At 52.4% G+C, this 12316-nt stretch overlaps 1 protein-coding gene across 2 annotated transcripts in view; it reads right to left on the bottom strand.

Annotated features, from left to right (window-relative positions):
- Ece1 (endothelin converting enzyme 1) overlaps nt 1–12316 on the bottom strand; it is a 101692-nt gene that overhangs the window by 47252 nt on the left and 42124 nt on the right. The window contains exon 1 of one of the 2 annotated variants that reach the window (XM_032895816.1): nt 4166–4294. In XM_032895816.1, coding sequence (XP_032751707.1) covers nt 4166–4294 — 129 coding nt within the window. Of the gene's footprint in view, nt 1–4165; nt 4295–12316 lie in introns of those variants that run through there. The other variant, XM_032895822.1, reaches the window with a different exon arrangement.

Genomic DNA, 12316 nt, shown 5'->3' on the forward strand with positions numbered 1-12316 from the left:
AATTCATCTTGAGAGAGCTGACTGGGAAGTGGCTGTTGGCCAAGGTACAGAGCTGATAACCCAAAGGTGGAGTTAGAGTCACTTTGGACCCTCGGTCCATTGGCAGGCTTAGGGTTATTTAACGCCGGGAGGTGGAGTCAGAAAGTAAGGGGTGGTGATGAGAGAGCGATGCCCTCAGAGGGGAGGGATGAGGAACAGGAAGAGGGATGGAACTAGAGACAGCAGCAGAAAGGGGGAGACAAGAGTGGGAGGGAAAATGCAGAGGTATCCAGCCCTGGCGTTCCCAGGGTTTGCAGAGCAGCGGAACAAAGCCCATTACAAGAGGGGATAAATATTCAGTTACAGAAGTGAGTGCCTGGCTCACCTAGGCTTACACGAAAAAACGAGTTCTGCAGGTGAGGAGGGGTGCCTGCCCCAGGGCCCAGGAGAAGAGCCAGCAGCACAGGGGTGGGAACCAGGCTAAGCAAGCTTTCAGAGTCTAAGGGCCCCCCTCCCCAACAACCTGGCTTCATGGGCCAGCAAACAGGGGTTGTCTGCCAAAGCGCTGGCTGAGATGCCACCCCTTACAGTCCAGAGGGCTCTGTGCCTCAGACTCAGCCTTTCAGAGCAGGCAGAGCGTGACAGCTCAGCCTCGCAGGGGGCCCCTGCCTCCGTGGGGGGTGCCATTTTGGGCAAGTTCCTTCCAGTAAAGTTTCCGTGAGGTAGACTTTTGGCTGAGACCATTGAGGTGAGCCCTGAGCAGAACTATGATGTCTCCCCAAATGTCCCACCTGACACCTGCCCTCCATGCCTGACCCTGAAGGAATGGTGACAACCTTTAAGAGGAATCAGTCTTGGGAAATATTTGTCTTCCCAAAGGAATAGCCAGCTCTCCAGCATGGAGGAGAGGAGACCAGCCAGGACCCTGAAGGGTGCACAGAGGCAACCCCAAGCCTGTCTCCCAACTCTAAATGCTAGGAAGCTGGGGTGAAGTCCCCAGGTGTCCGTGACCGCTTCAGATTCTAGAACCCTGTGCCCAAGAGTCTTACGCCATGACTGGTGTACAGAGCTGAAGATCCCATCCCGCAAGGGGAAGTTGTTTGAAAGTCTTAAGAGGGTCTGTCCTTCAAAGCACTCCCCAAAGACAGTGCTCTGCAGACAGTGGGAAGGTGAGGGTCTCAGATTTTTGTATCTCAGTTTTTCCTGCTGCTTAATTCCCCCCACCCCCGGATGTGTTCAGTAGACAGCTGTGGTTTCTCAGGCTGTAGGTGTGATCGCCAGTATTTTCCTCAAGCTACTGCAATCGGTGTGTGTTTCTGTCTAGTGTGTCTGTGCGTATTTGTCTGTGTCTGTGTGTCTGTGCGCCTTTCTATATGTGTGTCTGACTGTCTGTCTGTCTCTGTCTCTCTCTGGTATTTATAAAGAAGAGCTTAGGAGGGAAAATACTGTTATACCTGGGGCGTCACTGAGGTATTAGGCACAGTAAGCATCTGTGACAGCTAATTCCATTTTCAGAGCACTAAACAGACCTTTTCTTTTTTTCTTTTTATTTTAAATCATTATTGCCTCATCTGAATCTTAGCAGCAGCTCTGAGAGGCGGCTTAACAGCAACAATGCATCTTGTAAAGAAAGCCGTATGGGTGAGGTGCTTTTGGGTCTCAAAAGCTCCTGACCGATGGACAGGGCCACATAGCTTTAAACTGTGTGCTCAGAGGGTTGGAGCAAAGAGCTCAGCAAACAGTGAGCCCTGGATTTGGTCCTCAGCCCTGCATACAACAGAGCGTAGAAGTGCATGCCAGGATCCCCAGGGTGTGGGAGGCAGAAGAGGGATCATAAGTTCAAGACCATCTTTGGCTACACAGTAAGTTCATGGCTTGCCTCAGCTATAGGAGACCCTGTCTCAAATAAAATAAAACAAACAAAACGATGACAATCAACAAAAATGTAACAAAATGCAAACACACAGGCCAGGTGTGGTGGTGTGACGGGGAGAACAGTGGGGGGATTTCAAGTCGAAGGCTGGGCTGGTTTATAGAGTCTTCTCAAAGAAAGAATGTGTGTGTGTTTATATGTGTGTGTATTCAAGGCAGAAGCTGGCAGAGCTCATGTTAGCAAAGGGTCCTAAGTTAGACACACACCCCCAAAATACACACACACACACACACACACACACACACACACACTTAAATATAAAATACTAGAACTCATTATTTATAAGTGGAATTAGTTTCTTTTTAAAGCCTCTGTGTTTATGTGTGCATGTGCGTGTGTATGTGTGTGTGTACAGTGTGCGTGCAACTGTGTGTGTAGATGTTGTTAGAGAACCATTTCCAGGGTCTTAAGCATGCAAGTCAAGCTTCCTTACCAATGAGTCATATCCCCAACTCCTTAAACCCTTTTTTACATTGGTCTTAATTGGCCAATAAAGATGTAAAACATTTATACTGAATTAAAAACCCAAAAGACTTAAAGCGTTAAACTATGAGAGAACTCTGCCTCATAATACAGCCAGGTCTGGTGTACACATCTGTAATCCTGGCACTAGGAGGTTAAAGGTCTGGAATTAGGAGGAAGCTTGGGTTATAATGGGGAGGGGGAGATGGGAGAGGAGAGAGTAGGGGAAGGGAGGGGAGGGAAGGGGGAGGAAAAGGAGGGGAGAGCAGGAGATGGTGGCTCTTAGCAGAGTAAGCCACCAGCTAGCTGGTATTTACTCTGGGGAACTCATGGAGGCTTGGAACAAGACCTGCAGGGCATCCACAGAAACGCCCCCAAATTCTCATCAACCTTCCTGCATTTTCTGCATAGACAGGCAGCTTGCTGTGGGGACACCAAGACTGAATGAGGTTCATCCCACACAACAAGGATGCTTCATCCCCTTCCAGTGCCTCAGCTTTGGCACCTGTGGTAGGGGTACCACGTGGCTACTGGCCCTTACCTCATGGGTCACAAAACAGTGACGCCACTGTCACTCCATTTCCCTTATCCTACCTTACAGATGAGGCCTGAAGATAAAGAGACAGAGAGAAAAGAGAGAGGAGAGGAGGGGGGAAGAGGGAGGGGGAGGGGTAGAGGGAGAAAGGGGGAGGGGGAGGGGAGGGGGAGGGGGGGAGAGAGAGAGAGATTGAGAGAGAGAGATACATCTGTGCTCTGGGGATGTTGCAGAGAGGGGGCCACATTCCAGTGAGTGACTCGGGGACATTTGGGAGAAGCTGGCTGAGAGCCCCTGTACTCTTATGTAAGGCACTAACCAGAGGACCCAAGATTGGAATTTCCACCATCCTACACCTGTGCTTGACAGGAGCTGAGCCTGGTATGCTGAGGCTCCCCTCCTGTGCACAGCCTTGAGATAAGTTTTGAGTAAGTGACCTTCACAAGGTTCCCAAGACTCTTCTCTGTCCCACCTTTGGCCGAGACAGCAGAAATCCCCTTGGTTCTAGCTCATCCCGGAATGGTTTCTCAGGAGCTGGGTCACACAACTGCCCTGGGTGTTCCTATTCAAAACCTAGCTTACCCACCCATGTATAAACCTTACCCAAGTTCTGGCTTGGCCAGAAAGCTCTGCTCCAGGCAGAGGAGAGAAGAAAGTCTAGGCACACCCCACCCCACCCACACCCCTGTCACGTCAGTTTCTGGAGATTCCCACACGGGCAGACCCTAAAGGGAAGAAACCAGGCTTCCTCTGGAATAAGCTGGTAAATGACAGAGAGGACAGAAGGCCACCCTACTCCCCACCCCCGTTAACTGAGGTAGTCAGAAAGAAGAGAGAGAAAAAAGGGGTAATGTTTCAGAGTTAGGACACTAGGGAGGCCGGACCCCGCCAAACTGAAGCTGGGATAGCTTTAGATTGTTGGTGCTGGGGGCTGAGTCCCTATAACCCCGGGTGAGTTCCTCCCCATCACCATTCCCACCACCTTAGGCTGTTCCGTGAAAAGTTCAGGGCAGGAGAGTTCAGGGCTTCAACTCTGCATCTGAGTTGTGGCCCAGATCTTGGGATGGATGGGGCTGAAAGTGGGATGGAAGCCAGCCTCAGAGCACCGCTGCACAGGAAGGGGTCCTCTGGGACACAGCTGCTGGGTACACGACCCCATCATCTCCTTCCCCTATGGACTGATGCGGGGAGGAGACGCAAGACTGCGCATGCCCGAACCGGGACACTGCTGAACCAACAAGGGTCAGAGTTCCTACCTGTAGGCCATTGGGGTACACATCGCCCTCGGAGAGTGAGTCCACCAGATCCTCTTCGTCCAGCGTGGCCCGCTTGTAGGATGACATCTGCAATGCCAAGTGCAGTACGGACTCCCTCAGCGTCTCCATTGCCCAAATGGGGAAGCGGGCCCCGGTGCCCCGCCCCGGCCACCCGAGATCAGCCCACGAATGGATGGCCCTCCCCTCGCGCCACGCCCGCCTCACCCCCAGAGCGGCCAGCGCGGCGGCCAGAGGCGGCCACACGGTCCGCATGTTGCACCCCGCGACGCCCAATCTGGGTCGGGTCCCCTCGAGCTCCTGTTTCCACGCGCCCGACTGCTGGGGGCGGTTCCCGCTGGGAGGTGGGCGTGGCCTGCTGGGCACGTGCCTCTCCCAGGCCTTCCGCGAGAGTTGGGGTGGGGTAGACTAGCTGGCAGGGCAGAGCCTCATAGAGGTTTCTTTCACAATGAGGTCCCCAATGGAAGGCTAGCACGGTAAGGTAAAGCCAGGAAACACCCCCCGGTTCCCCCCCCCTCCCCGCGCCCATCTCGGTTCCTTTTCCCTCTTAATTCGGGAGTTTTAAAGCCAGAGTTCTGAATGAAGTTCACACGATTCTAAGAAAGTCCTCTGACAGGATGAAAACTGCTGAGTGAATTTGGAAGTCTGCCACCCTCCCTCAAAGGACATAGCCCTCCCATACACATCCAGAATCTTTGCTTCATGGGCCAGCCAGATGGCTTAGCCAGTAAAGTGCTTGCATTTAAATCCGGGCATCTGAGTGCATCTCCAGGATCCATAAGATGCAAGGAGAGAACCAAGTCCCTCCCACAGGTTGACCTTTGTCTTCTACATGTGTTTTAAACATACACTCATGGATATATGTGTGTGTGTGTGTGTGCGCGCACACACACACACACACACACACACACACACACACACACAATGATTTAAGTTCTAGCGAAAAGGGGGGAGGGCATGGCTGTGCACATCTTTTCATCCCAGTACATGGAAGACAGACATGCAGATCTCTGAGTTCAAGGCCAGTCTGGTCTACATAGTGAACTCTTAAAAAAAAAAAAAAAAAAGAAGTGGGAGTGGGGTGGGAATCATTGCTTTGGACTGTGTTGGGAGATGTGGCTCAGTGGTGGCCCACTCCCTCAGTTTCATCCCCAATATAGCAAAAGCAAATAAAACCTCATAGCTTTGGAGCAGAGCAAAAGTCATGTTACTTTAAACATACTTTAAAGAAACCCAGGTAGGTAAAGCCAGGTTTCAGGAGTAGAGAACTCTTTTAAGTGTCTCCTCCCTTGTCAGGGGTATCTCCCGTGACCACCATCCAGTGGTCTCTGACAGGGACGATGCAGCAGATATCTCCTCTCCCACCTAGGGTCTCAAAGGTCTAACCTAGTTTCCCAAAAGGTACCAGTCACTTGTATTAAGTCACTCAAACACTTTCAGCTTTCAAAAGAGACATTTATTTTCTCTTTTTTAGGCTTTAAAAAAAAGTGTGTGTGTGTGTGTGTGTGTGTGTGTGTGTGTGTGTCTGTGTCTGTGTCTGTGTGTGCATGTGTTTGTCTAGGTATCACATGCATGTCTGTCTGTCTGTCTAGGTAGCACATGCATGCATGCCTATCTGTCTCAGTATCACATGTATGCATGTCTGTCTGTCTGTCTAGGTATCACACGCATGCATGTCTGTCTGTCTGTCTAGGTATCACATGCACCATTCCTGCTCTGTCCCAACTTGGCTCTCACTGTTGGGCATATATGCCAGAGAGCCAGTGTTGAGGGGTGAGGTGGTTGTCCCAGGCAGGGGGAGGGGCCAGTGAGGAAAGTGGCTCCAGGGGATTCCTATGCTTGGACGGCTCAGCCGAGCTTGAAGAACCATTGAGTTATCCCCAGGACTCTTCCTCTGATAGCCCACTCAACCACCGCCATAGTCAACCAGCCATTCTAAATGAAATTCTCATCACACCACCCCTGCTTCAAAGGCTTCTGTGTTCCCTAACCTTTTGCCAGGCTCTGGGCTGCCCATTTCTGACCTCCCCCTTCAGATGTGACCCACCAAGGCCCCAGATCTCCCCGCTGGCTTTCATTTAGATCTGCAGACACCTAAGTTGCTCACTCTTAGCCAAGTCCTTTATAGCTGCTCCCTCCCTCCATCTGGAACATTCTTTCCTAATCTTTGCTCCTCCCACAGCCAGTTTCAGACTCTCAGATTAAAGGCCACCTGCTTAAATGTTCAAATCACCCCAAGTAGCTCCCCGAATTCTCTTACAGCAGCCTTTTACTTCCTTATAGTTCTTATCGTCTGTTAGGTTTGGTTTGGCTTGGTTTGGGAGGAAGGGTCTAATCATGTAGCCTACTCGAGCCTGGAACTCACAATCCTCCTGCCTCCACCTCCCCAAGGTCTGGGAGGGCAAGTGTGCACCTCTACATACATCCGCCAGCACTCAGTTAATATTTTGGGTGTTTATTGCTTGGTGCTCTCTCTGAGAATCACGAGCTCTTCCTACAGCTCCTGGGCCCTTGTGGAAGCCTCCCCATCTCCAAGCATGGAGTAGGGGCTTAACAACACTTCCTAAGCTGAATGGTGGAGCCAGTAGTGTCGAGGCCTTGAAGTGCCTTCAAATTCCCGTGGAAAAAAATCTGGAGTTTAACAAAATGCCTGTGGGGAACACAGAAACACATCCAAGAGACACGGGTCCTGGGGGAAGCGAGCTGTGTGTGCCGGGATGGCATCTCTTTTTAAAGATTTTAAAGGTTGCAGGGATGGCTCAGTGGCTAAAAGTGTTTGCTGCTCCCTTGCAGAGCATCCGGGTTCAGTTCTGTAACTCCAGTTCCAGAGGTTCAGATGCCCTCTTCTGGCCACAACAGGCACTGCACACATGTGGTGCACTTCGTGGTAGGTGCTGGGAGCGGAACCTGGGTCTCCGAGAGCAGCCAGTGCTCTTAACCACTGGGCCACCTCGGGGGTGGTGAGTTAACCAAACTCTTGAATCTTATGGCCCTCTCCCCACTGGGTGGAGGAGTTCACTCCAGGGGAGAGAACCGTCTAAGGGTTTTCCAAAACCAGAGATTTGGTTACATTGACAGGTGCTAATCAATCACTGAGGAAAAGAGATCTGGTTCCCCCAGCACCTCCCCTGGGACCTAGGAGGACCAGGGAAGTGAGGACCACTGCCCCCTATTTTGTCCTCTCAGCCTGGTACCCTTTCTCTTTTACGGGTTTTCTTGGCCCCTCTCACGCAGAACAAAACCGGAACTATGGGAAGCAGCTGGCGGTCAGGTTAAACAATGGCTCCTCCCTCACTTCCAGTTCATTTCAGAGACTTCTCCTTCTGGGAAACCTCCTGACCACTGACAGCATCTACCTCCCACCCCCATCCCCCATGTGTCCCTCCAGTCTCCTCCCCATGCTGCCTCCCTAAACCAGGCATTTCTTCAGACAGCGGCCCACTGAAAACAGAGCCTGCTCTACTCCCTCAAGCGCCCAGTCTGGGGCCGTGGCCTCTAGGTGCTTGAGCAAAGGTGCAAATGGACAACCACATCCCATCCACCCCACCACGGCTATTAGTGGCTAAGTGACATAAGAGGACCAGGTACCTCTCAAGCGAAATAAACATTGCAGAACGATTTTTCAGCCCACAAAAGCCACGCCCCATTCCTGCCACCCAAGCTAGCCCAGCAGGTGAGTCTTCCATCCACAGAGAAAGGGGAGGTGGTAAGCAGCCCCTTCACCTACTGGGTGTCACTTAAGATGTGTCTCTTTTGTTTCAGAGCCCTTTGGCCCTCTCAGCCAACATTTTTATCTCTACTCAAATAGATGACCAAGGGTCAGGGAAGATTCACCCCTCCAGTGCCCTGGCTGGACCCTGAGGTAGCTGGAATATTAGCTTTCCTACCTACCTGCAAACCAACCCATTCTGGTTTCCTTAAGCTGTCCCCAAGGAGGCCAGGCCACATAGCAAGTCAGTCAGGATCAGAGTCAGGATCACAAGCCTGCCTCCTGGATACCAGGGTCTGTGTTCTCTGTGGCAGGCACAACTACTTCCGCTGGGCACTTCATGGAGTCTGAATGCCCTGGGAAGACTAGGCCCTGGGCTGGTAGAACGGCCAGGGCTTGCTTTAATGGCCTCATTTGTGGTCATACGGGTGCCACACCCTGCCAGAGCCTCAGGAAAGCAGAACTGCTTTATGGGGAACCCCCCCCCCAATCTGGGCTGCATCTGGGCCTGGAACTCACAAGAAGGGCTTGGCTGAGATCAAGAGCGGTGAAATGGGAATGGCTGCTCCCTATGGAATGTGGGTCCTGGGTCTCCAATGCCCAGCTGTACAGGGAAAGTGACAAGAACCAGATGAGATGGTGGCAGACCTAGAAACTCTGTGGTGGCCATCAAGGGTCTGGGAAGAGCACAGGCAAGACAATACTCTCATGTTTCTAATGACAAAGGCCTGGTGGTACCCAGGAATCCCACGGGCCCCAACAGCTTGAGTCACTCACATGGCTCTTGTGGTTGGTTTGCCCAAGGCAGGGATCTGTGGGGAATCTTGGAGCGTGTCGGGGGCGACAAAGAGAGTGGAGTTTCCAGCCAGGGCTGGGAAGCCACACCCTGAGCTGTTTTCACATTCTGTTTCTAAGTCTCCATTTCTCCGGGGGCGGGGCCCCCCTCGTGGCCGAGCGCCCATCATTTATTTCTGCCAGCAGCAGGCTGGGATACGTGAGATGTTACGTGTCACCCAGTACACGCTCATTCAACAGGCGTGAAGAGGGAGCCTGCCAAAGCGCTCACTTCAAACCTCGGCCACTTTCCGGCTGTGTGAGCTTGGTCCAGAGACTGTCTCTGTGCTTCAGTTGTATCATTTGGAAAACTGGGCTATTAACATGCTACACACACACACACACACACACACACACACACACACACACACACACACGAGTGCTGCAATACATAATGAGGTAACAGAGATAAATGAGTGCTTAGATCAGGGCTGGCTCCACGGCAGGTGTCTGTGTTATTTGTATTGTTGTCCCACAGCATGCGTGCACATGTGCATGCGTGTGCATGTGCGTGTGTGTGAGTGTGTGTGAGTGTGTGCGCGTGTGCACACGTGTATGAGTATGTATGTGCGTGTGTGTATATGTGTGTGTGTGTGTGTGTGTGTGCATTGAGCCTATGTGAGCAGACACATACACTGTCTTAACCAAAACAATAAGCAAATATAACTGACCAAGGCTAGCGATAACGCTCAGTCATAGAGTACCTGCCTTGCATGTCCAAGGCTTTGGATGATGATGATGATGACGATGATGATGATGATGATGATGATGATGATGATGATAACAATAATCATTATTATTATTATAAGTGATAAGCCACCCCCCAAGTCACTGACTCTAACAGCACCTAGGTCCAAGGTTCCTTTATGGCTTAATCTTACTCATGTCTATGATCCCTTTGCGGGGCCAGTCCTGGGACACCCATTTCACAGGTTTGGAGATCGAGGCCTGCCAATGAGCACAACTAAGACTCGACCTCGAATTCTCCTCATCTTCTTGAGGCCTCTCTCTTCCTTCGTTCTTCCTTTTCTTGTGGCTCCTCACCAGGGCCTAGCTCTGAGGCCAGGCTCTTTGGAGGTCACAGGCCACTCCATCTGAGCTATGGGATAGAGGGCTAGAACCTGGTAGGTTGGGGAAGAAGAGTTGGCTTTGAGCCACCAAAAGTTCTCACGGCGCCAGCATGCTAAGGGAAAGGGGATGTTGTGCAAGAGGCGGAAGAGGGGTGTGGGGTGGGGTGGGGTGGGGGTACTAAAGCCTAGGTCTAGGGAACCACCCGAGGTTACAATACACAGGGGAGGTCGGCCCCCTCTGAGACACACGGCAGCCCTGCTGGAGAGTGGGTCACTGTGTTCGTGTACAGTATGACAGTGACTACGCATGCCCCCTTGGCCCCTGTTGACTTGCGGACCTCAACCAGGAGACCACTCTCTCCGGAGGCCCAGCAGGTGGTCCCCATCAGTCACCTCTGGTTTCCAGTCACAGCCCCAGCGGCTCAAGCTCCCCCAGAAAGCCATTTCTACTAGCCTTCTAGTCCCTGAGGCTCATCTCCTACTGAACTCTGGGTACAAAGATGCAAATTAACCGACAAGATCCAGCCCGTCTCCTGATAACAGACTAACTTCCTGGGGGTACAGAATGCAAACTGCCGACTGGCACCTTCACAGAGGACAGCCAGGCCTGGGCCACCTTTACCATGGGCACCAAAGCAACTGACAGTGGCTCCCCTCAGGGTCTCCTGGGTTTAGGTCTGCAAGTTAACATGGACCAACTGGGCATGTGTTGTACCCCAGGATCAGACTCTTAGCATCACTCCTGCTTCATTCCTCACAGATCCACGCCCATGCACACTGGAAACAGAAAAACAAAGAGTCCAGCCTTCTAATGCACAGGTTCCTGTTCCCAAGCCTTTGCATGTCCACAACCAGCTAACTCCGCAGCTCAAAACTCTTCCTCCAGGCAGCCTTCCAGGGCTTCACCAGGCCCCCTTTCCGCTCCTCACAAACCTGCCTTCAGTGTCTCAATCTAAACACAGCGTGGCTTTGGTATCTCAGTCGCTTCCTGTACTTTGGGTTTCATCATTTCATGGGGATGGGAGAAGGACCTAGCACGCAGGGTCGTTATGTGTGCTGGGCTAAGGAAGGTGCTCAGCTCGGTGCCTAGCAGGAAAGTGGCATTCAGTCACTGTCCCCTTGCAGGTGGCATGCTGGGAAAGGGTCAGCTCTTCAGGAGGGTAAAAGGAAGACCTATGGGTAAAACTAAAAGGGTGTTCACACAGTGGGTGTTCAAATAGAGGGTGCTCAAACAGAGGGTGCTCACACAGAGGGTGTTCACACAGAGGGTGTTCGCACAGGGGGTGCTCACACAGAGGGTGCTCACACAGAGGGTGTTTGCACAGGGGGTGCTCACACAGGGGTGCTCACACAGGGGGTTCACACAGGGGTGTTCACACAGGGGGTGTTTGCACACAGGGGTGCTCACACAGAGGTGTTCACACAGGGGTGTTTGCACAGGGGTGCTCACACAGGGGTGCTCACAGAGGGTGCTCACACAGGGGGTGTTCACACAGGGGGTGTTTGCACACATGGGGTGCTCACACAGAGGGTGCTCACACAGGGGTGTTCACACAGAGGTTGTTCACACAGGGGGTGCTCACACAGGGGATGCTCACACAGGGGTTGCTCACACAGGGGATGCTCACACACGGGGTGCTCACACACGGGGTGCTCACACAGGGGGTGCTCACACAGAGGGTGCTCACACATGGGGTGCTCACACACGGGGTGCTCACACAGAGGTGTTCACACAGAGGGTGTTCACACAGGGGGTGCTCACACAGAGGGTGTTTGCACAGGGGTGCTCACACAGGGGGTGCTCACACAGAGGGTGTTTGCACAGGAGTGCTCACACATGCCCAACAGCCACACATCTGGAAAAACCACTGAGTCTGGGTGCCATCCCTGGGGGTTCTATCACACAGCAGACATTTCTACCACAAGAGCAGCCAGCACCTCCCGCCTTCCCTCTTCCCACCTGTTTGTTCCTGTCCACCTCAGGCATCATCTCCCAGCCTTCTCCGAGCACTGTGCACGAGGCAGAGCAGGGAGCTAGCCCTGAGTCCAGAGTCACAGACAGACAGACACCTGCACCTTGGTGCTCTGGCACCCTTGTGAGGGACAGCCAGGCTGTGTCACAGGCTGAAGAGGCCGAGGGTGCTGGAACAATTTGCTGATCTAATCACGTAAAACTCAGGACAAAGCTAATCTGTCTGGTTTAATGATATTTACAACGTGACTGACCTGCTCCATAATTAGGTTCAACCAGGAAGCAGCCTGTGGAAGTGGTGGTAATTAGTATTTGTGTTACCCTGGTGGGCAGGCTGCGGCTGGGAAGAGGAAGAAACCGATGGGACGGGAACTTATGCACGCCCAGGTTTCTGAACCCTGAGACAACCAACTTCTGTGCTCGTTCCTGTCAACCCCGACTGAGGTCAGAGGTGGGCACGAGTCCTTCTCAAGGTTGAGAAGGAAGCTCAGAGAGGCCCATTCCCTTGCCCAAGGACACACAGCCAGTGAAAGACAAACGTTTCTTAG

This window comes from Rattus rattus, chromosome 1 (assembly GCF_011064425.1).
Source record: "Rattus rattus isolate New Zealand chromosome 1, Rrattus_CSIRO_v1, whole genome shotgun sequence".
Taxonomy (NCBI): Eukaryota; Metazoa; Chordata; class Mammalia; order Rodentia; family Muridae; genus Rattus; species Rattus rattus.